This window comes from Heptranchias perlo, chromosome 7, assembly GCF_035084215.1.
Source record: "Heptranchias perlo isolate sHepPer1 chromosome 7, sHepPer1.hap1, whole genome shotgun sequence".
In the NCBI taxonomy this organism is placed as follows: Eukaryota; Metazoa; Chordata; class Chondrichthyes; order Hexanchiformes; family Hexanchidae; genus Heptranchias; species Heptranchias perlo.
Window position 1 is genome coordinate 95,268,977 of NC_090331.1, and position 26,109 is coordinate 95,295,085.

Below are 26,109 nucleotides of genomic sequence, written 5' to 3' on the forward strand. Positions count from 1 at the left end.
GGTGAGAGGGTGGGTAGGTGGGGTTGAGGGATGTGGAGAGAGGGTGGGTAGGTGGGGTTGAGGGATACGGTGAGAGGGTGGGTAGGTGGGGTTGAGGGATGTGGTGAGAGGGTGGGTAGGTGGGGTTGAGGGATGTGGTGAGAGGGTGGGTAGGTGGGGTTGAGGGATACGGTGAGAGGGTGGGTAGGTGGGGTTGAGGGATGTGGTGAGAAGGTGGGTAGGTGGGGTTGAGGGATGTGGTGAGAGGGTGGGTAGGTGGGGTTGAGGGATGTGGTGAGAGGGTGGGTAGGTGGGGTTGACGGATGTGATGAGAAGGTGGGTAGGTGGGGTTGAGGGATGTGATGAGAAGGTGGGTAGGTGGGATTGAGGGATGTGGTGAGAGGGTGGGTAGGTGGGGTTGAGGGATGTGGTGAGAGGGTGGGTAGGTGGGGTTGAGGGATGTGGTGAGAGGGTGGGTAGGTGGGGTTGAGGGATACGGTGAGAGGGTGGGTAGGTGGGGTTGAGGGATACGGTGAGAAGGTGGGTAGGTGGGGTTGAGGGATGTGGTGAGAGGGTGGGTAGGTGGGGTTGAGGGATGTGGTGAGAGGGTGGGTAGGTGGGGTTGAGGGATGTGGTGAGAGGGTGGGTAGGTGGGGTTGAGGGATGTGGTGAGAGGGTGGGTAGATGGGGTTGAGGGATGTGGTGAGAAGGTGGGTAGGTGGGGTTGAGGGATGTGGTGAGAGGGTGGGTAGGTGGGGTTGAGGGATGTGGTGAGAGGGTGGGTAGGTGGGGTTGAGGGATGTGGTGAGAGGGTGGGTAGGTGGGGTTGAGGGATGTGGTGAGAAGGTGGGTAGGTGGGGTTGAGGGATGTGGTGAGAGGGTGGGTAGGTGGGGTTGAGGGATACGGTGAGAGGGTGGGTAGGTGGGGTTGAGGGATACGGTGAGAAGGTGGGTAGGTGGGGTTGAGGGATGTGGTGAGAGGGTGGGTAGGTGGGGTTGAGGGATACGGTGAGTGGGTGGGTAGGTGGGGTTGAGGGATGTGGTGAGAAGGTGGGTAGGTGGGGTTGAGGGATGTGGTGAGAGGGTGGGTAGGTGGGGTTGAGGGATGTGGTGAGAGGGTGGGTAGGTGGGGTTGAGGGATGTGGTGAGAAGGTGGGTAGGTGGGGTTGAGGGATGTGGTGAGAGGGTGGGTAGGTGGGGTTGAGGGATGTGGTGAGTGGGTGGGTAGGTGGGGTTGAGGGATGTGGTGAGAAGGTGGGTAGGTGGGGTTGAGGGATGTGGTGAGAAGGTGGGTAGGTGGGGTTGAGGGATGTGGTGAGAGGGTGGGTAGGTGGGGTTGAGGGATGTGGTGAGAAGGTGGGTAGGTGGGGTTGAGGGATGTGGTGAGAGGGTGGGTAGGTGGGGTTGAGGGATGTGGTGAGAGGGTGGGTAGGTGGGGTGGAGGGATACGGTGAGTGGGTGGGTAGGTGGGGTTGAGGGATGTGGTGAGAAGGTGGGTAGGTGGGGTTGAGGGATGTGGTGAGAAGGTGGGTAGGTGGGGTTGAGGGATGTGGTGAGAGGGTGGGTAGGTGGGGTGGAGGGATACGGTGAGTGGGTGGGTAGGTGGGGTTGAGGGATGTGGTGAGATGGTGGGTAGGTGGGGTTGAGGGATGTGGTGAGAGGGTGGGTAGGTGGGGTTGAGGGATGTGGTGAGAAGGTGGGTAGGTGGGGTTGAGGGATGTGGTGAGAGGGTGGGTAGGTGGGGTTGAGGGATGTGGTGAGAAGGTGGGTAGGTGGGGTTGAGGGATGTGGTGAGAGGGTGGGTAGGTGGGGTTGAGGGATGTGGAGAGAGGGTGGGTAGGTGGGGTTGAGGGATGTGGTGAGAGGGTGGGTAGGTGGGGTTGGGGGATGTGGTGAGAGGGTGGGTAGGTGCGGTTGAGGGATGTGGTGAGAGGGTGGGTAGGTGGGGTTGAGGGATGTGGTGAGAGGGTGGGTAGGTGGGGTTGAGGGATGTGGTGAGAGGGTGGGTCGGTGGGGTTGAGGGATGTGGTGAGAGGGTGGGTAGGTGGGGTTGAGGGATGTGGTGAGAGGGTGGGTAGGTGGGGTTGAGGGATGTGGTGAGAGGGTGGGTAGGTGGGGTTGAGGGATGTGGTGAGAGGGTGGGTAGGTGGGGTTGAGGGATGTGGTGAGAGGGTGGGTAGGTGGGGTCGGGGATGTGGTGAGAGGGTGGGTAGGTGGGGTTGAGGGATGTGGAGAGAGGGTGGGTAGGTGGGGTTGAGGATGTGGTGAGAAGGTGGGTAGGTGGGGGTGAGGGATGTGGTGAGAGGGTGGGTAGGTGGGGGTGAGGGATGTGGTGAGAGGGTGGGTAGGTCGGGTTGAGGATGTGGTGAGAAGGTGGGTAGGTGAGGTTGAGGGATGTGGTGAGAGGGTGGGTAGGTGGGGGTGAGGGATGTGGTGAGAGGGTGGGTAGGTCGGGTTGAGGATGTGGTGAGAAGGTGGGTAGGTGGGGTTGAGGATGTGGTGAGAAGGTGGGTAGGTGGGGTTGAGGATGTGGTGAGAGGGTGGGTAGGTGGGATTGAGGGATGTGGTGAGAGGGTGGGTAGGTGGGGTTGAGGGATGTGGTGAGAAGGTGGGTAGGTGGGGTTGAGGATGCGGTGAGAAGGTGGGTAGGTGGGGTTGAGGATGTGGTGAGAAGGTGGGTAGGTGGGGTTGAGGATGTGGTGAGAAGGTGGGTAGGTGGGGTTGAGGGATGTGGTGAGAGGGTGGGTAGGTGGGGTTGGGGGATGTGGTGAGAGGGTGGGTAGGTGGGATTGAGGGATGTGGTGAGAGGGTGGGTAGGTGGGGTTGAGGGATGTGGTGAGAAGGTGTGTAGGTGGGGTAGAGGATGTGGTGAGAAGGTGGGTAGGTGGGGTTGAGGATGTGGTGAGAAGGTGGGTAGGTGGGGTTGGGGGATGTGGTGAGAGGGTGGGTAGGTGGGGTTGAGGGATGTGGTGAGAAGGTGGGTAGGTGGGGTTGAGGATGTGGTGAGAAGGTGGGTAGGTGGGGTTGAGGGATGTGGTGAGAGGGTGGGTAGGTGGGGTTGAGGATGTGGTGAGAAGGTGGGTAGGTGGGGTTGGGGGATGTGGTGAGAGGGTGGGTAGGTGGGATTGAGGGATGTGGTGAGAGGGTGGGTAGGTGGGGTTGAGGGATGTGGTGAGAGGGTGGGTAGGTGGGGTTGAGGGATGTGGTGAGAGGGTGGGTAGGTGGGGTTGGGGGATGTGGTGAGAGGGTGGGTAGGTGGGGTTGAGGGATGTGGTGAGAGGGTGGGTAGGTGGGGTTGAGGGATGTGGTGAGAGGGTGGGTAGGTGGGGTTGGGGGATGTGGTGAGAGGGTGGGTAGGTGGGGGTGAGGGATGTGGTGAGAGGGTGGGTAGGTGGGGTTGGGGGATGTGGTGAGAGGGTGGGTAGGTGGGGTTGAGGGATGTGGTGAGAGGGTGGGTAGGTGGGGTTGAGGGATGTGGTGAGAGGGTGGGTAGGTGGGGTTGAGGATGTGGTGAGAAGGTGGGTAGGTGGGGTTGGGGGATGTGGTGAGAGGGTGGGTAGGTGGGGGTGAGGGATGTGGTGAGAGGGTGGGTAGGTGGGATTGAGGGATGTGGTGAGAGGGTGGGTAGGTGGGATTGAGGGATGTGGTGAGAGGGTGGGTAGGTGGGATTGAGGGATGTGGTGAGAGGGTGGGTAGGTGGGGTTGGGGGATGTGGTGAGAGGGTGGGTAGGTGGGGTTGGGGGATGTGGTGAGAGGGTGGGTCGGTGGGGTTGAGGGATGTGGTGAGAGGGTGGGTAGGTGGGGTTGGGGGATGTGGTGAGAGGGTGGGTAGGTGGGGTTGAGGGATGTGGTGAGAGGGTGGGTAGGTGGGGTTGAGGGATGTGGTGAGCGGGTGGGTAGGTGGGGTTGAGGGATGTGGTGAGAGGGTGGGTAGGTGGGGTTGAGGGATGTGGTGAGAGGGTGGGTAGGTGGGGTTGAGGGATGTGGTGAGAGGGTGGGTAGGTGGGGTTGAGGGATGTGGTGAGAGGGTGGGTAGGTGGGGTTGATCGATCAGAAAGAGATGGACATGTCGGGACTGGTGTCTTTTTTTTGTTCGTACGTAACTCTGCAATCCCGCAGCTGAACCGTTTGTTTTTATTGCAGTGATGTGTGTGTTCTCTCCATGTGCCCTGAACGCTTCCCGTTTACACTGGAGGGGTGAGGGTTTGATTGTGGGGCCAGGAGATTCACAGCTCCTTCAGCATCTGAGAAACAGCTGCACAGGAGCACAAGGACAGCTGTGAGAGCTGGTTTCTGGGTCTGACAGAGTGTTGATCACCAAGTCTCACTCTTTCTGAGGCTGAGACTGCCATTATCTTCAGAGTGTCTCACTTTAACCACTGTCCCATCTCCAGTCACATCGCAGCTTTCACACTGTCTGGGTGAATTGATGGATCCGTGCCCTTGGGTGCCGAGCCATGCCCGTGCTGGGAACTTGGGCGCCTGAATTCCGAACATTGCGGCCCCCTCCCGTATCTCTTCAACTCTTCCTGTTCATTCTTGGCACTTTTTTTTTCCTCATGGGCTGAGAGTGCAGTGCTGGTCGTGCACCCCTCCCCGCAACCCCCACCATCCGTAACTGTCCGAACGGCTGCTCTTTGCTGCTGTGTCTAGAGGGCAAGTGAGGGCAAGCTGTTTAACCATGAAGGGCATCACAGTCGGTCCTTTCCTCACCCAAAATCATCACTGGTGCGAGTTTGAGCAGGGGTCAGCTGGTAGTGACCATAAGGGATAACCTACGGCAGCCCAGGCGCTCGCAAGCCACTTGTAGCAACGTGACTTCCAGCCTGGTTGAGATCAGGTAACTAAAAACAGATTGGCAATTGACCCTGGCACCAGGAGTGGACCTGTACTCGGTAACCTGTACTCGGTACTCGGTAACCTGTACTCGGTACTCGGTAACCTGTATTCAGTACTTGATAACCTGTACTCGGTAAAGCCAAGCTTGGTAAAGCCAGTACCAAAGAGCTTTCCCATTCCTGTCTTCAAGCCTTGTGATACTTACCCAGTGTAGGCAGGTGATGAAGATACTGTATGACGAGAAGATTACAACGAGCACCAGGACGATCAGAGTGGCCTGAGTGAATTCACGGCATGGCTTCGTCTCTGGAACAGACAGGACAAGGTTAGCACAGCTTCCTGCTCCGCGTGGCGGGGGGCCGGCCTGCTCCGCGTGGCGGGGGGCCCACCCACAGTAATACAGACGAAACAGAAACAGAGAGCACAGGAATAGCAATACTGAAATGCAAACAAATGTTCCTTTGTCCTTTCTCTCTCCCCTCTTTTTTCCTCTTTCTCCTCTGCTCCGACCTTGTTTCCTCTCTCATTAACCCCTCCCTCAAACCTTCTCTCTCACTCTTCTCTTACCTCCTTTCTCACCCTCTCCCTCTTTGTTCTGTATTCTTCCCCTCTTTCCTCTCCATTCTCATCCCTTTGTCTCTCTCTTTCCTCTCTGACTCTCAGCCCCTCAGTCTCACTGCCCTCTTTGTCTCCATCTCCCCTATTTGTCTCCTTCTCTCTGTCTCCCTCTCCCTTCTCTCTGTCTCCCTCTCCCTTCTCTCTGTCTCCCTCTCCCTTCTCTCTGTCTCCCTCGCCCTTCTCTCTGTCTCCCTCGCCCTTCTCTCTGTCTCCCTCTCCCTTCTCTCTGTCTCCCTCTCCCTTCTCTCTGTCTCCCTCGCCCTTCTCTCTGTCTCCCTCTCCCTTCTCTCTGTCTCCCTCGCCCTTCTCTCTGTCTCCCTCGCCCTTCTCTCTGTCTCCCTCTCCCTTCTCTCTGTCTCCCTCTCCCTTCTCTCTGTCTCCCTCGCCCTTCTCTCTGTCTCCCTCTCCCTTCTCTCTGTCTCCCTCGCCCTTCTCTCTGTCTCCCTCGCCCTTCTCTCTGTCTCCCTCTCCCTTCTCTCTGTCTCCCTCTCCCTTCTCTCTGTCTCCCTCTCCCTTCTCTCTGTCTCCCTCGCCCTTCTCTCTGTCTCCCTCGCCCTTCTCTCTGTCTCCCTCTCCCTTCTCTCTGTCTCCCTCTCCCTTCTCTCTGTCTCCCTCTCCCTTCTCTCTGTCTCCCTCTCCCTTCTCTCTGTCTCCCTCTCCCTTCTCTCTGTCTCCCTCTCCCTTCTCTCTGTCTCCCTCTCCCTTCTCTCTGTCTCCCTCTCCCTTCTCTCTGTCTCCCTCGCCGTTCTCTCTGTCTCCCTCGCCCTTCTCTCTGTCTCCCTCGCCCTTCTCTCTGTCTCCCTCTCCCTTCTCTCTGTCTCCCTCGCCCTTCTCTCTGTCTCCCTCGCCCTTCTCTCTGTCTCCCTCTCCCTTCTCTCTGTCTCCCTCTCCCTTCTCTCTGTCTCCCTCGCCCTTCTCTCTGTCTCCCTCGCCCTTCTCTCTGTCTCCCTCGCCCTTCTCTCTGTCTCCCTCTCCCTTCTCTCTGTCTCCCTCTCCCTTCTCTCTGTCTCCCTCGCCCTTCTCTCTGTCTCCCTCGCCCTTCTCTCTGTCTCCCTCTCCCTTCTCTCTGTCTCCCTCTCCCTTCTCTCTGTCTCCCTCGCCCTTCTCTCTGTCTCCCTCGCCCTTCTCTCTGTCTCCCTCGCCCTTCTCTCTGTCTCCCTCTCCCTTCCCTCTGTCTCCCTCGCCCTTCTCTCTGTCTCCCTCGCCCTTCTCTCTGTCTCCCTCTCCCTTCTCTCTGTCTCCCTCGCCCTTCTCTCTGTCTCCCTCTCCCTTCTCTCTGTCTCCCTCTCCCTTCTCTCTGTCTCCCTCTCCCTTCTCTCTGTCTCCCTCTCCCTTCTCTCTGTCTCACTCTCCCTTCTCTCTGTCTCCCTCGCCCTTCTCTCTGTCTCCCTCGCCCTTCTCTCTGTCTCCCTCGCCCTTCTCACTGTCTCCCTCTCCCTTCTCTCTGTCTCCCTCTCCCTTCTCTCTGTCTCCCTCTCCCTTCTCTCTGTCTCCCTCTCCCTTCTCTCTGTCTCCCTCTCCCTTCTCTCTGTCTCCCTCTCCCTTCTCTCTGTCTCCCTCTCCCTTCTCTCTGTCTCCCTCGCCCTTCTCTCTGTCTCCCTCGCCCTTCTCTCTGTCTCCCTCTCCCTTCTCTCTGTCTCCCTCGCCCTTCTCTCTGTCTCCCTCTCCCTTCTCTCTGTCTCCCTCGCCCTTCTCTCTGTCTCCCTCGCCCTTCTCTCTGTCTCCCTCTCCCTTCTCTCTGTCTCCCTCTCCCTTCTCTCTGTCTCCCTCTCCCTTCTCTCTGTCTCCCTCTCCCTTCTCTCTGTCTCCCTCGCCCTTCTCTCTGTCTCCCTCTCCCTTCTCTCTGTCTCCCTCTCCCTTCTCTCTGTCTCCCTCGCCCTTCTCTCTGTCTCCCTCTCCCTTCTCTCTGTCTCCCTCGCCCTTCTCTCTGTCTCCCTCTCCCTTCTCTCTGTCTCCCTCTCCCTTCTCTCTGTCTCCCTCTCCCTTCTCTCTGTCTCCCTCGCCCTTCTCTCTGTCACCCTCGCCCTTCTCTCTGTCTCCCTCTCCCTTCTCTCTGTCTCCCTCTCCCTTCTCTCTGTCTCCCTCTCCCTTCTCTCTGTCTCCCTCGCCCTTCTCTCTGTCTCCCTCTCCCTTCTCTCTGTCTCCCTCGCCCTTCTCTCTGTCTCCCTCGCCCTTCTCTCTGTCTCCCTCTCCCTTCTCTCTGTCTCCCTCTCCCTTCTCTCTGTCTCCCTCGCCCTTCTCTCTGTCTCCCTCGCCCTTCTCTCTGTCTCCCTCTCCCTTCTCTCTGTCTCCCTCTCCCTTCTCTCTGTCTCCCTCTCCCTTCTCTCTGTCTCCCTCTCCCTTCTCTCTGTCTCCCTCTCCCTTCTCTCTGTCTCCCTCTCCCTTCTCTCTGTCTCCCTCGCCCTTCTCTCTGTCTCCCTCGCCCTTCTCTCTGTCTCCCTCGCCCTTCTCTCTGTCTCCCTCGCCCTTCTCTCTGTCTCCCTCTCCCTTCTCTCTGTCTCCCTCGCCCTTCTCTCTGTCTCCCTCGCCCTTCTCTCTGTCTCCCTCGCCCTTCCCTCTGTCTCCCTCGCCCTTCTCTCTGTCTCCCTCTCCCTTCTCTCTGTCTCCCTCGCCCTTCTCTCTGTCTCCCTCGCCCTTCCCTCTGTCTCCCTCTCCCTTCTCTCTGTCTCCCTCGCCCTTCTCTCTGTCTCCCTCGCCCTTCTCTCTGTCTCCCTCGCCCTTCTCTCTGTCTCCCTCTCCCTTCTCTCTGTCTCCCTCGCCCTTCTCTCTGTCTCCCTCTCCCTTCTCTCTGTCTCCCTCGCCCTTCTCTCTGTCTCCCTCTCCCTTCTCTCTGTCTCCCTCGCCCTTCTCTCTGTCTCCCTCGCCCTTCTCTCTGTCTCCCTCGCCCTTCTCTCTGTCTCCCTCGCCCTTCTCTCTGGCTCCCTCTCCCTTCTCTCTGTCTCCCTCTCCCTTCTCTCTGTCTCCCTCGCCCTTCTCTCTGTCTCCCTCTCTCTTCTCTCTGTCTCCCTCTCCCTTCTCTCTGTCTCCCTCTCCCTTCTCTCTGTCTCCCTCGCCCTTCCCTCTGTCTCCCTCTCCCTTCTCTCTGTCTCCCTCGCCCTTCTCTCTGTCTCCCTCGCCCTTCTCTCTGTCTCCCTCTCCCTTCCCTCTGTCTCCCTCTCCCTTCTCTCTGTCTCCCTCTCCCTTCTCTCTGTCTCCCTCGCCCTTCTCTCTGTCTCCCTCGCCCTTCTCTCTGTCTCCCTCTCCCTTCCCTCTGTCTCCCTCTCCCTTCTCTCTGTCTCCCTCTCCCTTCTCTCTGTCTCCCTCGCCCTTCCCTCTGTCTCCCTCGCCCTTCCCTCTGTCTCCCTCGCCCTTCTCTCTGTCTCCCTCTCCCTTCTCTCTGTCTCCCTCTCCCTTCCCTCTGTCTCCCTCTCCCTTCTCTCTGTCTCCCTCGCCCTTCCCTCTGTCTCCCTCTCCCTTCTCTCTGTCTCCCTCTCCCTTCTCTCTGTCTCCCTCTCCCTTCTCTCTGTCTCCCTCTCCCTTCTCTCTGTCTCCCTCTCCCTTCTCTCTGTCTCCCTCTCCCTTCCCTCTGTCTCCCTCTCCCTTCTCTCTGTCTCCCTCGCCCTTCCCTCTGTCTCCCTCTCCCTTCTCTCTGTCTCCCTCTCCCTTCTCTCTGTCTCCCTCTCCCTTCTCTCTGTCTCCCTCTCCCTTCTCTCTGTCTCCCTCTCCCTTCTCTCTGTCTCCCTCTCCCTTCCCTCTGTCTCCCTCTCCCTTCTCTCTGTCTCCCTCGCCCTTCCCTCTGTCTCCCTCTCACTTCTCTCTGTCTCCCTCTCCCTTCTCTCTGTCTCCCTCGCCCTTCTCCCTGTCTCCCTCTCCCTTCTCTCTGTCTCCCTCGCCCTTCTCTCCGTCTCCCTCGCCCTTCCCTTCTCTCTGTCTCCCTCTCCCTTCTCTCTGTCTCCCTCGCCCTTCTCTCTGTCTCCCTCGCCCTTCTCTCTGTCTCCCTCTCCCTTCTCTCTGTCTCCCTCGCCCTTCTCTCCGTCTCCCTCGCCCTTCCCTTCTCTCTGTCTCCCTCTCCCTTCTCTCTGTCTCCCTCTCCCTTCTCTCTGTCTCCCTCGCCCTTCTCTCTGTCTCCCTCGCCCTTCTCTCTGTCTCCCTCTCCCTTCTCTCTGTCTCCCTCTCCCTTCTCTCTGTCTCCCTCTCCCTTCTCTCTGTCTCCCTCGCCCTTCCCTTCTCTCTGTCTCCCTCTCCCTTCTCTCTGTCTCCCTCTCCCTTCTCTCTGTCTCCCTCGCCCTTCTCTCTGTCTCCCTCTCCCTTCTCTCTGTCTCCCTCGCCCTTCTCTCTGTCTCCCTCGCCCTTCTCTCTGTCTCCCTCGCCCTTCTCTCTGTCTCCCTCTCCCTTCTCTCTGTCTCCCTCGCCCTTCTCTCTGTCTCCCTCTCCCTTCTCTCTGTCTCCCTCTCCCTTCTCTCTGTCTCCCTCTCCCTTCTCACTGTCTCCCTCTCCCTTCCCTTCTCTCTGTCTCCCTCTCCCTTCTCTCTGTCTCCCTCTCCCTTCTCTCTGTCTCCCTCTCCCTTCTCTCTGTCTCCCTCGCCCTTCTCTCTGTCTCCCTCTCCCTTCTCTCTGTCTCCCTCGCCCTTCTCTCTGTCTCCCTCTCCCTTCTCTCTGTCTCCCTCTCCCTTCTCTCTGTCTCCCTCTCCCTTCTCTCTGTCTCCCTCTCCCTTCTCTCTGTCTCCCTCGCCCTTCTCTCTGTCTCCCTCTCCCTTCTCTCTGTCTCCCTCTCCCTTCTCTCTGTCTCCCTCTCCCTTCTCACTGTCTCCCTCTCCCTTCCCTTCTCTCTGTCTCCCTCTCCCTTCTCTCTGTCTCCCTCTCCCTTCTCTCTGTCGCCCTTCCCTTCTCTCTGTCTCCCTCTCCCTTCTCTCTGTCTCCCTCTCCCTTCTCTCTGTCTCCCTCTCCCTTCTCTCTGTCTCCCTCTCCCTTCTCTCTGTCTCCCTCTCCCTTCTCTCTGTCTCCCTCGCCCTTCTCTCTGTCTCCCTCTCCCTTCTCTCTGTCTCCCTCTCCCTTCTCTCCGTCTCCCTCTCCCTTCTCTCCGTCTCCCTCGCCCTTCTCTCTGTCTCCCTCTCCCTTCTCTCTGTCTCCCTCTCCCTTCTCTCTGTCTCCCTCGCCCTTCTCTCTGTCTCCCTCTCCCTTCTCTCTGTCTCCCTCTCCCTTCTCTCTGTCTCCCTCTCCCTTCTCTCTGTCTCCCTCTCCCTTCTCTCTGTCTCCCTCGCCCATCTCTCTGTCTCCCTCTCCCTTCTCTCTGTCTCCCTCTCCCTTCTCTCTGTCTCCCTCTCCCTTCTCTCTGTCTCCCTCGCCCTTCTCTCTGTCTCCCTCTCCCTTCTCTCTGTCTCCCTCGCCCTTCTCTCTGTCTCCCTCTCCCTTCTCTCTGTCTCCCTCGCCCTTCTCTCTGTCTCCCTCGCCCTTCTCTCTGTCTCCCTCGCCCTTCCCTCTGTCTCCCTCTCCCTTCCCTTCTCTCTGTCTCCCTCTCCCTTCTCTCTGTCTCCCTCGCCCATCTCTCTGTCTCCCTCTCCCTTCTCTCTGTCTCCCTCTCCCTTCTCTCTGTCTCCCTCTCCCTTCTCTCTGTCTCCCTCGCCCTTCTCTCTGTCTCCCTCTCCCTTCTCTCTGTCTCCCTCGCCCTTCTCTCTGTCTCCCTCTCCCTTCTCTCTGTCTCCCTCGCCCTTCTCTCTGTCTCCCTCGCCCTTCTCTCTGTCTCCCTCGCCCTTCTCTCTGTCTCCCTCGCCCTTCCCTCTGTCTCCCTCTCCCTTCCCTTCTCTCTGTCTCCCTCTCCCTTCTCTTTGTCTCCCTCTCCCTTCTCTCTGTCTCCCTCTCCCTTCTCTCTGTCTCCCTCGCCCTTCTCTCTGTCTCCCTCGCCCTTCCCTCTGTCTCCCTCTCCCTTCTCTCTGTCTCCCTCTCCCTTCTCTCTGTCTCCCTCGCCCTTCCCTCTGTCTCCCTCTCCCTTCTCTCTGTCTCCCTCGCCCTTCTCTCTGTCTCCCTCGCCCTTCTCTCTGTCTCCCTCTCCCTTCTCTCTGTCTCCCTCTCCCTTCTCTCTGTCTCCCTCTCCCTTCTCTCTGTCTCCCTCTCCCTTCTCTCTGTCTCCCTCTCCCTTCTCTCTGTCTCCCTCTCCCTTCTCTCTGTCTCCCTCTCCCTTCTCTCTGTCTCCCTCTCCCTTCTCTCTGTCTCCCTCTCCCTTCTCTCTGTCTCCCTCTCCCTTCTCTCTGTCTCCCTCTCCCTTCTCTCTGTCTCCCTCGCCCTTCTCTCTGTCTCCCTCTCCCTTCTCTCTGTCTCCCTCTCCCTTCTCTCTGTCTCCCTCTCCCTTCTCTCTGTCTCCCTCGCCCTTCTCTCTGTCTCCCTCGCCCTTCCCTCTGTCTCCCTCGCCCTTCTCTCTGTCTCCCTCTCCCTTCTCTCTGTCTCCCTCTCCCTTCTCTCTGTCTCCCTCTCCCTTCTCTCTGTCTCCCTCGCCCTTCTCTCTGTCTCCCTCGCCCTTCCCTCTGTCTCCCTCGCCCTTCTCTCTGTCTCCCTCTCCCTTCTCTCTGTCTCCCTCTCCCTTCTCTCTGTCTCCCTCTCCCTTCTCTCTGTCTCCCTCTCCCTTCTCTCTGTCTCCCTCTCCCTTCTCTCTGTCTCCCTCTCCCTTCTCTCTGTCTCCCTCTCCCTTCTCTCTGTCTCCCTCTCCCTTCTCTCTGTCTCCCTCTCCCTTCTCTCTGTCTCCCTCTCCCTTCTCTCTGTCTCCCTCTCCCTTCTCTCTGTCTCCCTCGCCCTTCTCTCCGTCTCCCTCTCCCTTCTCTCCGTCTCCCTCGCCCTTCTCTCCGTCTCCCTCTCCCTTCTCTCCGTCTCCCTCGCCCTTCTCTCCGTCTCCCTCTCCCTTCTCTCCGTCTCCCTCTCCCTTCTCTCCGTCTCCCTCTCCCTTCTCTCCGTCTCCCTCGCCCTTCTCTCCGTCTCCCTCTCCCTTCTCTCCGTCTCCCTCGCCCTTCTCTCCGTCTCCCTCGCCCTTCTCTCCGTCTCCCTCGCCCTTCTCTCCGTCTCCCTCTCCCTTCTCTCTGTCTCCCTCGCCCTTCTCTCTGTCTCCCTCTCCCTTCTCTCTGTCTCCCTCTCCCTTCTCTCTGTCTCCCTCGCCCTTCTCTCTGTCTCCCTCTCCCTTCTCTCTGTCTCCCTCTCCCTTCTCTCTGTCTCCCTCTCCCTTCTCTCTGTCTCCCTCGCCCTTCTCTCTGTCTCCCTCTCCCTTCTCTCTGTCTCCCTCTCCCTTCTCTCTGTCTCCCTCGCCCTTCTCTCTGTCTCCCTCGCCCTTCTCTCAGTCTCCCTCTCCCTTCTCTCCGTCTCCCTCGCCCTTCTCTCCGTCTCCCTCTCCCTTCTCTCCGTCTCCCTCTCCCTTCTCTCCGTCTCCCTCTCCCTTCTCTCCGTCTCCCTCTCCCTTCTCTCCGTCTCCCTCTCCCTTCTCTCCGTCTCCCTCTCCCTTCTCTCTGTCTCCCTCTCCCTTCTCTCTGTCTCCCTCTCCCTTCTCTCTGTCTCCCTCGCCCTTCTCCCTGTCTCGCTCTCCCTTCTCTCTGTCTCCCTCGCCCTTCTCTCTGTCTCCCTCTCCCTTCTCTCTGTCTCCCTCTCCCTTCTCCCTGTCTCGCTCTTTCTCTCCGTGCCTGACAGTGTTGTCAATCCTTCCCCTTGGAATAGGTTTCAGGACCACTTTGCACAGTCCTCCCTTTTCACATTTGTAGAATCTGGTCAGTTATCACCTGCCAGGGCTCCTGTCAGCATGTCCTCCATTCTATTGCACTTCAACAAAGTAATGTACAATAATTGAGATCTCCACACTTTTGTCATTTACTCACTCCTGCCCTCCACCCTATCGCAGACCTTTCCCTTTTGTTCTTTTCCTGCCACCCTCTCCCCTCGCTCTGTACTTGCTTATAAGCTGTTCACCTCTAACATTCTGACGAAAGGTCATCGACCTGAAACGTTAACTCTGATTCTCTCTCCACAGGCGCTGCCTGACCTGCAGAACGTTTTCCGACGCTTCCTGTTTTTATTTCAGATTTCCGCACTCACCAGCCTCGTCCGGCTTGATGAAAATCCAAGTCCCGTTCCCGGAGGCCTCTGTGTAAGGGGGAGGATGCATCTTCTCCACCTTGCAGATGTACCAGTCACTGTGAGATGTGTTCAGCCCACTGAATGTTATCGACACGCTGTCTTCCCTTGGTCGTCCCTGGCAGTGCAGAGCTGTTGTCCTCTTGAAGAGTTTCGTGCTGGAATTAAAGGAGGCAGCGCAGACCTCATTGTTGTCGTCTTCCTTTCCTTTATAGATACTGATCCTGATCTCCTCGGCATGCCCATCCCCTGTGATGTTGTACTTACACTCGAGGGTGACGTTGCGGCCCTCAGCCAGGATAAATTTAGGCTGAGTGACTTTCATTGCTTCTGCTGTAGGGGGGGGGCGGGGGGGAAACAAAAAGGGACTTAACTCAACCTTCAACACAAAGAACTAGTTCCTGAGCACTGGGTCAAACAGCGACCTTTGACCTGCCGGGCCTGAGTTCACATCCAGCCCAGACTGATGGGATGAAAGGCTCCTCTGCCTGCTGGCTGTAAGGGTCCAATGTGAAATGAATTTGGGCCATCTCAATCCAGCTCCCAGTACTCATGGCCCCAGTGAGTGATATTGAACCTAATTCTCACTTTGAGAGGCAACATGGCTAGTGTGGGTAATAGAGAAAATATCAGACTGGTGCAGCAAGGGATCAGGCACATTGATGGGACAGTGTAGAGGGAGCTTTACTCTGTATCTAACCCTGTACCTGCCCTGGGAGTGTTTGATGGGACAGTGTAGAGAGAGCTTTACTCTGTATCTAACCCTGTACCTGTCCTGGGAGTGTTTGATGGGACAGTGTAGAGGGAGCTTTACTCTGTATCTAACCCTGTACCTGCCCTGGGAGTGTTTGATGGGACAGTGTAGAGGGAGCTTTACTCTGTATCTAACCCTGTACCTGCCCTGGGAGTGTTTGATGGGACAGTGTAGAGGGAGCTTTACTCTGTATCTAACCCTGTACCTGCCCTGGGAGTGTTTGATGGGACAGTGTAGAGGGAGCTTTACTCTGTATCTAACCCGTGCTGAGATAATTGACATTGGATGCCTGAAACAGAAGGGGTTCCATTCTCAACACTGACATGCCTGGATGAGCATCAAATTTACCAAAAAAGTATGTAGTGTTGGTTGCTGCCTATTGTGTATTTGCACATTTTTTGCATTGTATCTGCAGTGTATTTGCACATTATTTGTATGGCGTTTGCACTGAATTTCTACGTGTCTGCATGGTGTTTCAACAGTGTTTGCACTTTAGTTGCATGCTGTTTGCACTGTATTTGCATGCTGTTTGCAATGTGTTGGCACTGTATTTGCACTGTTTTCATGCTGTTCACACTGTTTGCACAATTTGCACTTTATTTGCACACTGCACTGTATTTACACAGTGTTTCATGCTGCTTCCACTGCATTTGCCTAATGTTTGCACTGTGTTTTCAGTGTTTGCACTGTATTTGCACAGTGTCCAGTCTAAGTTCATCTGCTTAATGAACGGGGCCCACTGCTCCTCTACTCCACTGAAAGAATGAGTTTGAGGAGGAGAGGATGTGACAAGTCTTGATTTCAATGCAGGGAGGAGGGAGACTGTGTAGGATGGGGGGGATTTCGAGCTTCACAGGAACAAGAAAGGACCATTCAGGGGAGCCGCCCTGGAATATCAAAGGATAGAGGGAGAGAAGAAAGATTGTTCATGGAAATTGAAAGGCCGGAGGCCAGCCGTGGGAGGGGAATTGTCTGTCAGAAAGCTAAGCCTTTTCTTGTATTGTCCTGAAGGGAGATGATCGACTGATAGGAAGATAGCTCAGTCTGGGATGGCAGTCTAGTTAACCATGCACCAATCATTCGAGAGCCCTGTGTGGTTTCCTCCGAACTGTTGATTGCTAGCTGCCCACAAAGAGGCCACAAAGCATTGACCACAAAGCAAAATACGTCGTGTTGATAAACCATGAAGGGGGAGGTTGTCTATCTGTGGGGAAAATACAAATGCCGTGATTGTGGGCAAGTATTGGCCCACCCACTGAGCAAACAATGAGTTGGGTTTTTGCAGCTTCTGGTGTGGCAAGCTAGGCTGCCGTCCCATACTGGCAGTAATAATTTGGATTTATATAGCGCCTTTAAAGTAGTAAAATGTCCCAAGGAACTTCACAGGAGTGTTATCAAACAAAATTTGACACTGAGCCACATAAGGAGATATTAGGACAGGTGACAAGTTGGTTTTAAGGAGGGGAGAGAGAGGCAGAGAGATTTAGGGAGGGAATTCCAGAGCTTAGGGCCGAGGCAGCCGGAGACTCGACCGCCAATGGTGGAGTGAAGGAAGTCAGGGATGCACAAGAGGTCAGAATTGGAGGAACGCAGAGATCCCGGAGGATTGTCGGGCTGGAGGAGGTTACAGACATAAGGAGGGGCGAGGCCATGAAGGGATTTGAACATGAAGATGAGAATTTTAAAATCAAGGCATTGGTGGACCGGAAGTCAACTGTAGGTCAGTGAGCACAGGGGTGATGGGTGAACGGGACTTGGTCCGAGTTAGGATAGCGTGACAAATCAGAGACAGTGGAGGGGTCGAGAGAGGTGGTGGTGAGGTAGAGCTGGGTGTCACCAGTGTACATGTGGAATCTGATGTGTTTTCGGATGGTGTCGCCGAGGGGCAGCCTGTAGATGAGAAATAGGAGGGGGTCAAGGATAGATCCTTGGGGGATTCCAGAGGTAACGGTGAGGGAGCGGGAAGAAAAGCCATTGCAGGCGATTCTCTGGCTATGACTGGATAGGAATGGAACCAGATGAGGGCAGTCCCACCCAGCTGGACGAAGGAGGAGAGGCGTTGGAGGAGGATGGTGCGATCGACCGTATCAAAGGCTGCACAGAACGGACATGTCCATGTCAGTAAAACCACACAGTGCAGGAGAGCTACTAATACGGGGCAGAGCCTGGCGTGAGAGCCGTGTAACCGAGGCGGCGGCTTCTGCCTAATTAGAAGATGGTGTTGGTCACCTGGGCCGCGAGGGACAGCCAAGTGGATTGGCCAAATGCGCGGTCTTGGCACGGAGCTCTGCCCGCCGGACGCACCTGCTAGGGCAGGTTTACCGAGGCCTCAGGCATCACCGTTGGATGATTGTGGGCGCATGCCAGGTATCTCACCACGTGCATTGATGCATTTAAGCGGAGGCCTGAAGCATACAGGAGGGAGAAGGAGATAGAGGTATATGGAGGCAGGGTGGGAAGAGGTAATTAGAGTGGGAGGAGGCTCGTGTGGAGTATAAACACTGTGATAGACCAGTTGAACCGAATGGCCTGATTCTGTGCTGTAAATTCTACGTAATGTGCGAGGAGTTTGAAAATCTGCCCTAGTCGGACGTTACAAGAAGCAGGCCTGTAATTTGCTGATCTATGCTCACCCTAGGCAGACATTCAGATAACTGGCCCTCAATACTCTCCTTCTCTTCTGCCTCCTGTCTTCTGTTTCTTTCTTCACAACCCATCTGGCTGTGGCTGTATTGAGTGTTTCCCTTCTCTTGCTGAAGACTGAGCGAAAACAACAGACTGTGAAAGAGCTTGGACTATTTTATCATTCTTAGCAGCTGTGAAAGTCCTCTATTGAAACTACAGGGCCCATCTGTGTGTGTGTGTGTGTGTGGGAGGGAGGTTGGGGGGGAGTGTTACGACATAGTTGAGGGTTGCATTACACCAATATGATGTGTCGCCAGGCTGGCGTGTATTTTGTTCCGAGTGTCTCACTGAGATACAGTTCAGCTCCTTGGCTGAGCTGGGTAAAGATAGCGTGTGGAACAACCAGCAACGGACTGTAGCCTGGTCGGTGAGCTATATTTGGGTCACCATGATTGGTGGCTAGGTTGCGTGCCACTGATGAGCGAAAGTGACATTTAATTGAAGCTACATGCAATCCTGTCTAGGCAACAAAACGGACTTTACGAGGGATTAATGAGTCACCAACCCATAAACCCCAGAACATAGTGAAAGTGTAAATGTCTCTTAATTAAGTGAGAGAGGTTGAGGAGAAAGGGAGGGACAGGGAAGAGAGGTCATGTTGTTACTGCATCAGACTCCACTTGGAGCACCATGTACCCAGTCACAGGAAGGGGATTATTGACCTTCAAGGGGGCAACAAAAAAGATTCTGGGTATTAGGAATTTAATCTTTGAGGAAGTTGTGTGCGTTGGATAGTTACCGTCGGTAACCGAGAGCCCTGGATGAGATCAGCTAACTCAACACTGACCAGGGATTGAACCTGGACTATTTTAGTCTGCGTGCCTTGGTATGTCACTGGGGGATCGCGGGGAGGGCTATTCCCCCAACCCCTCCCCAGACTCGGGGTGGGGGCTCCATGGAGTTGAAGCCCACCCGGAATATTCAGATACCCTGGGCCTGGGGAATATGTGAGCGATTGGGTGCCAGCAAGGACCAAGGGTTTGTTACAGACCATCAGCTGAGAACTAGAAGGAAGACAATCCATTCTGTGAAGAGATGTGGGGGGGTCTCGAGTTTCCTCAAGGGTCTGGTGGGACTCGCACCGGGATACCCCAGGGACAGGCCGGGATACCCCAGGGACAGGCCGGGATACCCCAGGGACAGGTCGGGATACCCCAGGGAACCACTGGGATACCCCAGGGACAGGCCGGGATACCCCAGGGACAGGTTGGGATACCCCAGGGAACCACTGGGATACCCCAGGGACAGGCCGGGACACCCCAGGGACTGGCTGGGATGCCCCAGGGAACCACCGGGATACCCCAGGGACACGCCGGGATACCCCAGGGACCCGGTTACGCCCAGTCCTCTGCTAATTCTGGGATTCTCTAGTCGACCTCGTAAGGGGCAGGAACTCCACCCCCCCCTTTACAAAGTCAGGGGGTTGCCCCTGGGGAGGGGGGGCGAGGAGGGGGGGACAAGGACCCGCTACACTGGGAGCTCCCACTACCAAAGCTCCATTGGGACCCGGCACGTTAGCGGGGTGGGGGGGATGATACACCAAATGAGGTGAAGCGTATTGGCAATGAGATGGGTCGTAAGTGGGCTCCAACTGAGGAGGGTCCAGGCAAAGGGAGCGGTGTGGACCCTGAAAAATGGGTAAGCGTTATAAAAAAATAATTGGTTTGGCTGCCTTGTACAGAGGACGCTATGTGGTCTCTGGGCGGACCAGGCATGCCTCCTCCCCCATGGTGGGCAGGTGCTGAAGTTTCCGACCTAACTGCTGTTTACGCCCCTTCCAGCTCCGGGGACTTTGGGGTCAAGGTGTCCGGGAGGTCACGTGAGGCAGCTCACATATCGACTTGGGCACGGTAACGGTCTCAGTCAGGGAGCGGAGCTCGTGACGTCGCCCGAGTGACCACACAATGATCAAGTTCAACACAGACATGGTGTGGGGTTGAACATTACTCCAAGGATTAATGCCTAGACACTGCAGAGCAGCAGTCAACGAGGGAACTGGGTTGCTTCAGGGTGAAAAATGTTCTGGTCAGACTGCAGCTTGAGAACTGGGCCCAATTCTGGTCACTGAGACACAAGGGAGTCCTACATATCCTGGGGACAGTGCAGAGCAGACCCACAAGGCTGATCCCTCGTGCGACTATGAGGAAAGACTGGAGAAATATTTTGAAAGGAGGCGACTGAATAGAGACATTACAGAGATATCGAAGATAGTAAAGGGACTTGGGTACTAAAAGGTATGTCATGCAGGGGACTCAGGTTCAAACTGGTGAAAGGCCAACTGAGCATTGATGTGAGGAAGTTCTTCTTCGTGGCCAGAGTGACGAACACTTGGAATGAACTCTGGGATGGGTTAGTGGGTGAAAAAGGTTTAGAAATTATTTAAGAGACTATGATGGAGGAGCTTAAATGGGTCAAATGTCTGTCCCTTATCTTGTGTGGTTACACAGGACCAGTTGCAGAGTAAAGTTCCCTCTGGCCTGCTCTGTCCCAACAGTGAGCCCCAGCCTTAACCTCACAAGAGTGAGCCACTATAATGTCCGCTTCTCACACACCCAGAGAGGTGACAGGTGAGTGGCCCAAATCATAACATGATCAAAGGTCAGTGTCCAAAACCATTACTTAGGGGCAAAGATCAGTGTCTAAACAATTACATAGTGAAAGGTCAGTGCCTAAACCATTGCATAGGCAAAGGTCAGTGTCAAAACCATTAAATAGTCAAAGGTCAGTGTCTAAACCATGACATAGTCAAAGGTCAGTGTCTAAACCATGACATGGTCAAAGGTCAGTGTCTAAACCATGACATGGTCAAAGGTCAGTGTCTAAACCATGACATGGTCAAAGGTCAGTGTCTAAACCATGACATGGTCAAAGGTCAGTGTCTAAACCATGACATGGTCAAAGGTCAGTATCTAAACCATTACATAGTCAAAGGTCAGTGTCTGAACAATTAACATAGTGAAACATTAGTGTCTAAACCATTACATGGTCAAAGTTAGTGGCTAAACCATCATATGGTCAAAGGTCAGTGTCTAGACAATTCATGGTCAAAGGTCAATATCTGGACCATTCATGGTCAGTGTCTAAACTATTACCTGGTCAAAGGTCAATGTATAAACCATTACATGGTCAAAGGTTAGTGTCTAACCATCACATGGTCAAAGGTCAATGTCTAGACAATTAAAAAGTCAAAGGTCAGTGTCTAAACCATTACAAGGTCAAAAGTTAGTGGAGAAACAATTAAATAGTCAAAGGTGAGTGTCTAAACTATTACATAGTTAAAGATCAGTGTCTAGACTTTTCATGGTCAATGTATAAAAAAATTACATGGTCAAATACACAGTTAAAGGTTAGTGACTAAACCATCACATATTCAAAGGTCAGTGCCTAAGCAATTACATAGTGAAAGATCAGTGTTTAGACAATTCATGATCAAAGGTCAATATCTAAACCATTACATGACGAAAGGTCAGTGTCTAAACCATTACATAGTCAAATGTTAGTGACTATACCATTACATGGTCAAAGGTCAGTGTCTAGACCGTTCATGGTCAGTGTTTAAATAATTACATAGTCAAAGGTCAGTGTATAAACTATTACATAGTCAAATGTTAGTAGCTAAACCATTACATGGTCAAAGGTCAGCATTGAAATGATTACATGGTCAAAGATCAGTGTCTAGACAATTCATGGTCAAAGATCAGTGTCTAGACAATTCATGGTCAAAGATCAGTGTCTAGACAATTCATGGCCAAAGATCAGTGTCTAGACAATTCATGGTCAAAGATTAGTGGCTAAACAATTATATAGTCACGGGTGAGTGTCTAAACTATTACATGGTCAAAGATCAGTGTCTAGACAATTCATGGTCAAAGGTCAGTGTCTAGACCTTTCATGGTCAGTGCATAAACTATTACATGGTCAAAGGTCAGTATCTAAACCATTACATGGTCAAAGGTCAGTATCTAAACCATTACATGGTTAAAGGTTAGTGACTAAACCATCACATGTTCAAAGGTCAGTGTCTAAATAACTACATAATGAAAGATCAGTGTCTAGACAATTTGTGGCTGAAGGTCAGTGTCCAGACCATTCATGGTCAGTGTATAAACAATTACATAGGCAAAGATCAGTGTCTAAACTATCACATAGTCAAAGGTCAGTGTCTAGACCATTACATGGTCAAAGGTTAGTGACTAAACCATTACATGGTCAAAGGTTAGTGTCTAAACCATTACATAGTCCAAGGTTAGTGTCTAAACCATTACATGGTCAAAGGTTAGTATCTAAACCATTACATAGTCAAAGGTTAGTGTCTAAACCATTACATAGTCAAAGGTTAGTGTCTAAACCATTACATGGTCAAAGGTTAGTGACTAAACCTTTACATGGTCAAAAGTTAGTGACTAAACCTTTACATGGTCAAAGGATAGTGACTAAACCTTTACATGGTCAAAGGTTAGTGTCTAAACTATTACATGGTCAAAGGTCAATGTCTAGACAATTACATAGTCAAAGGTTAGTGACTAAACCATTACATAGGAAAGGTCGGTGTCTTAACCATTACATGTTCAAAGGTTATTGGCTAAACCATTACATAGTCAAAGGTAAATGGCTAAACTATTACATGTTCAATGTTTAGTGGCTAAACCATTACATGGTCAAAAGTTAATGGCTAAACTATTACATGGTCAAAGGTCAGGGTTTAAACTATTACATGTTCAAAGGTCAATGTTTAAATCATTACATGTCCAAAGGTCAGGGTCTAAACCATTACACGGTCAAAGGTCAGTGGATAAACCTTCCTTGGTCAAAGATAGTGGCTGAAATCGGCCATAACACCGTTCTCCATAGACCTTTCACAGAATTTCAAGGTTAGCCCATTTACATCAACATCAGCATCGCCCCATCATTTGAAAGAGCCTCCCAGTTATCTCCAGTGAATGTACGCTGAGCTGTGTACGTTTTTCCTCACAATACACGAGTCCTCAGAATCATCCTTGCTGTGCCTACTTTACACCTTTTCCAATCCACCAATGGCACTTTACAATGTATTCAGTATTCAATATTGCAAATGCAACCGCCCCAGGTACATGTACACGGCTGGAGTTAAGTTGTTTTACTTGCTTTGCCGTACTCTCTTTCATATGCACAGCTCTGTTGATCAGTGCTGGGTACATCTCACTAAGATAATCTCCACTCAGACAGTTACTATGTATATAGGAACATTGGAACATAGGAACAGGAGTAGGCCATTCAACCCCTCGAGCCTGTTCCACCATTCAATTAGATCACGGCTGATCTGTATCTTAACTCCATCTACCCACCTTGGTTCCTACAGCCATCCTCCCCTTTAAGGAACTGAATTCCAGGCTCTTTACTTTCAAGTAGGGGATTAAATCTTGACACAAGAGGTTTGTATAATAGGCTTCGATGAGACTATCAAACCATAGGCCCAGGTCTTCGTGTTCCCCTCACCCTACAATCTGCCGGCTTCTAAAACCCAAGTACTCAGGAAGCACTGCACTGTCGGAGGTGCCGTCTTCCGGATCAGACGTTAAACCGAAGCCCCGTCTGCCCTCTCAGGTGATTGTAAAAGATCCCATGGCACTATTCGAAGAAGAGCAGGGGAATTCTCCCTGGTGCCCTGGCCAATATTTATCCTTCAACCAACATCTAGCCTGGAGAGACTGAGGACTGTCGCCCAGGCAGCTTCAAACAAGCACCCAGTGTACACAGACCCGCAAAACAAACCTGCCCCTAGTTTGATGCTGATTGGTATTAATTGGCAACCTCACTGGAGCAGTCACAGGAATGGTTGGTGTGGGAAACAGAGGTGCAGTAGGAAGTAATCTTCTGAGGCATGTCATTAGAGCAGTGTAGAGCTTTACTCTGTATCTAACCCGTGTTATACCTGCCCTGGGAGTGTTTGATGGGACAGTGTAGAGGGAGCTTTACTCTGTATCTAACCCGTGTTATACCTGCCCTGGGAGTGTTTGATGGGACAGTGTAGAGGGAGCTTTACTCTGTATCTAACCCGTGTTATACCTGCCCTGGGAGTGTTTGATGGGACAGTGTAGAGGGAGCTTTAATCTGTATCTAACCCGTGTTATACCTGTCCTGGGAGTGTTTGATGGGACAGTGGGTACCTGAAGTGGAATGTGCTTTATTCCCAGGAATGGATGAACACAAACTTTACAGAATCACCATTTACATTTTCTTCTTTTACTGATTACAAGCCCTGCCCGGCCTCTCTGGTCTTCAATCACTTCCTCTGGTTTTCTACTTTTTCTCCCATGCCTTGGGTATTTCAATCACCTCCCTCTGTCCTAATGCCCCATCCAGAGATATAACTAATCTACCCCCATAATGCCGTGCCCTGCTGACCCCCTCTAGGTTTAAAGATACCTCCAGGTGCCAGGATTGTGAACAAGAAATGCTCGATCCCTGATGTCCTGCTGGTAATTTTTTGTTAATCAATTCATTTTCCGGATGTTTCTATGTACTGCTCCCTGTGTAACCCCTCACCACTCTGCGTAACCCCTCGCCGCTCTATGCGACCCCTCATCACTCTGTGTGGCCCCTCGCCGCTCTGTGTGGCCCCTCATCACTCTGTGTGGCCCCTCATCACTCTGTGTGGCCCCTCATCACTCTGTGTGGCCCCTCATCACTCTGTGTGGCCCCTCATCACTCTGTGTGGCCCCTCATCACTCTGTGTGGCCCCTCGCCGCTCTGTGTGGCCCCTCATAACGCTCTATGCGACCCCTCATAACGCTCTATGCGACCCCTCATCACTCTGTGTGGCCCCTCGCCGCTCTGTGTGGCCCCACACCACTCTGGTGTCCTTGCACCCCTCTGTGTGACCTGAGACCCCGCACTATGGCTCGGCGGCAGAGGCTTGGTAGCTACGCATATTGCTGTGACTCTGAGCTGTACAGATCAACAAGGCTCGCGGTTAGATCCTCCATCGGCACTGCGCCAGCTGATCTCAGCAGGAGCGTCGACAGGGGTCCTACAATTGCCTTCCACTCCCTTGGACAATGGTGGGCCAAAATCACACAGGTTCCTTGCTCCCGGTCCAGGCGCTTGCTATCTTGCTATCCAGTGACCCCAACAGGAAAGTGCATGTGCCTGAAGGATGGGTGAGGCTCCCCACCCGCGAGACACTCCATGCTGGAATAGCCAACACTCCATGCCTGACCCACGACGGAGGACCATCCTGGTGAGGTACAGGAGCCAACTCCTCCAGGAGAGAGGAGGGAACAGAACGGGAGTGATCGTGCTGCCGCGGGTCGGTGCTGAGGAGCAGTAAATTTGGCGGGGGGGGGTTTCCCTCCGTGCACCCTCCGACTCCTGCCACTTGTAATGAGCGCACTCAGTCCGCCTCCCCTGAAGTTTTGCCCCAACACCGAGGTCCAATCTCCCCGCCTGAAATCGGTGGCCAAGCATGACACAAAGGACGATTCTTCGGAGCATCTCTCTGCATTCAATTATCTTAGGTCACTTCGGGGAGGGTGTTGGGGTGGGAGGGTTGGGCGGTGGGGTCCCAGTTCCAGAGACACCAGCTGCTGGCCCCCTCCCCCATTACCTCACCCATCCCCCATGCGTGCACCGCAACACTGAGTGTCAGCCGTGGCTCAGTGGGTAGCATTCTTGACTGTAAGTTTATGGATTGTGGGTTCAAGTCCCACTCCAGAGACTTGAGCACATAATCCAGAGTGGCAGTACTGAGGGAGTGCTGCACTGTTGGAGGTGCTGTCTTTCAGATGAGATATTAAACCAATACCATTTCTGCCCTCTCAGGTGGACATAAAAGAAGAAGAGCAGGGGAGTTCTCCCTGGTGTCCAAGCCAATATTTTTCTCTCAACCAACACCTAAAATAAATTATCTAGTCAGTATTACATTGTGGGATCTTGTTGTACATGAATTGGCTGCTGCATTTCTTACATTACAAAAGTGACTACATTTCAAAAATACTTCTTTGGCTGTGAAGCACTTTGGGACATCCTGAGGTCATGAAAGTTGCTATAAAAATGCAAGTTCTTTCTTTCTTTTGTTTCCAATTGGTGTAAATGAAAAATTGTTTGGTGTATTGGAGAGCACCACAATTCTGAACCTGCCTCCTGTTCACAATGGGCCAGGACACTGGGGAGAACTCCCCCGCTCCTCTTTGAAATAGTGCCCTGGTGATCTTTTACGTCCACCTGAGAGGGCAGACGGGGCCTCGGTTTAACGTTGCATCTGAAAGACGGTACCTCCAACAGTGCCGCACTCCCTCAGTGCTGCACTGGGCGTGTCAGCCTGGATTATGGGAGTGGGAATTGAACCCACGACCTTCTGCCTACAAAGTGAGAGTGCTACCACTGAGTGACGGCTGACACCGCAATCAGCCAATTCAGCACAGACGGGAGATCGAACCTGGGACGTCATTGGCCTGTACGCCCTGGCTATATCCACCAGCCTTGCTACGGGCCTTTTAAGCGGCCGGTGGGAATTAATGCATGCCGTGGGCTGGCAGGCAACACCAGCTGCGCAGTAATCAGTTAAAAAAGAAACTTTGGCAGGAGCGGAGAGGAACCTGAGCACTGCCATGTAACAATACTCAGGAGGAGACGAGAGGGGTAAGGAGTGGGGAAAAATTACCTGGAGTCTTCACGGCCATGAGAAGGCAGATGAGCGAGATGGCAAGGCGATCCAGGGACTTCATGATTCTCCTGATTTATTGTTCTCTGGGTGGGGTGACACAGTGAGTGTTATAGTCACATTGAAGCCTGTCAGCTGACAGGATGTGGTAGAATCTAAGAGCAGCCATGGCCCAGATACCACAAGTATGTGGGAGGCTGACAATGAGTTTTTCAGTTGAGCAGTTCAATAAAAACATCTTTCACAGCACATTCGCATGTCCCATTTAATCGATTTGGAACAACTCAACGCTGCAGTACCGTGACTGAACAGCAAACGAGGCTACGTGATGCTGTCTGGTCTTCAGGACTTCATCAGTCACCCGTTTTCTTACCCCAGCTTGGGGTTTTGTGACTTTTTCGTTCGTCAAGGGGAGGGATGTCGATGCTAGGAATGGAACCCATTCAATTTCAGGCACACACTGTCCCATCAAACACTCCCAGGGCAGGTACAGCACGGGTTAGATACAGAG

General features: G+C 53.7%; 1 protein-coding gene across 1 annotated transcript in view; it reads right to left on the minus strand.

Moving 5' to 3' along the window:
- The window catches only part of LOC137323968 (cytotoxic T-lymphocyte protein 4-like), a 33,182-nt gene extending 7,467 nt beyond the window's left edge, over positions 1–25,715 (minus strand). Inside the window, exons 1-3 of the mRNA XM_067988127.1 lie at positions 25,599–25,715; positions 13,480–13,851; positions 5,024–5,124 (exon numbers count right to left, since the gene is read on the minus strand). Coding sequence (XP_067844228.1) covers positions 5,024–5,124; positions 13,480–13,851; positions 25,599–25,662 — 537 coding nt within the window. The 5' untranslated portion in view covers positions 25,663–25,715. The remainder of the gene's footprint in view (positions 1–5,023; positions 5,125–13,479; positions 13,852–25,598) is intronic.
- Between the last annotated feature and the right edge of the window lie 394 nt (positions 25,716–26,109).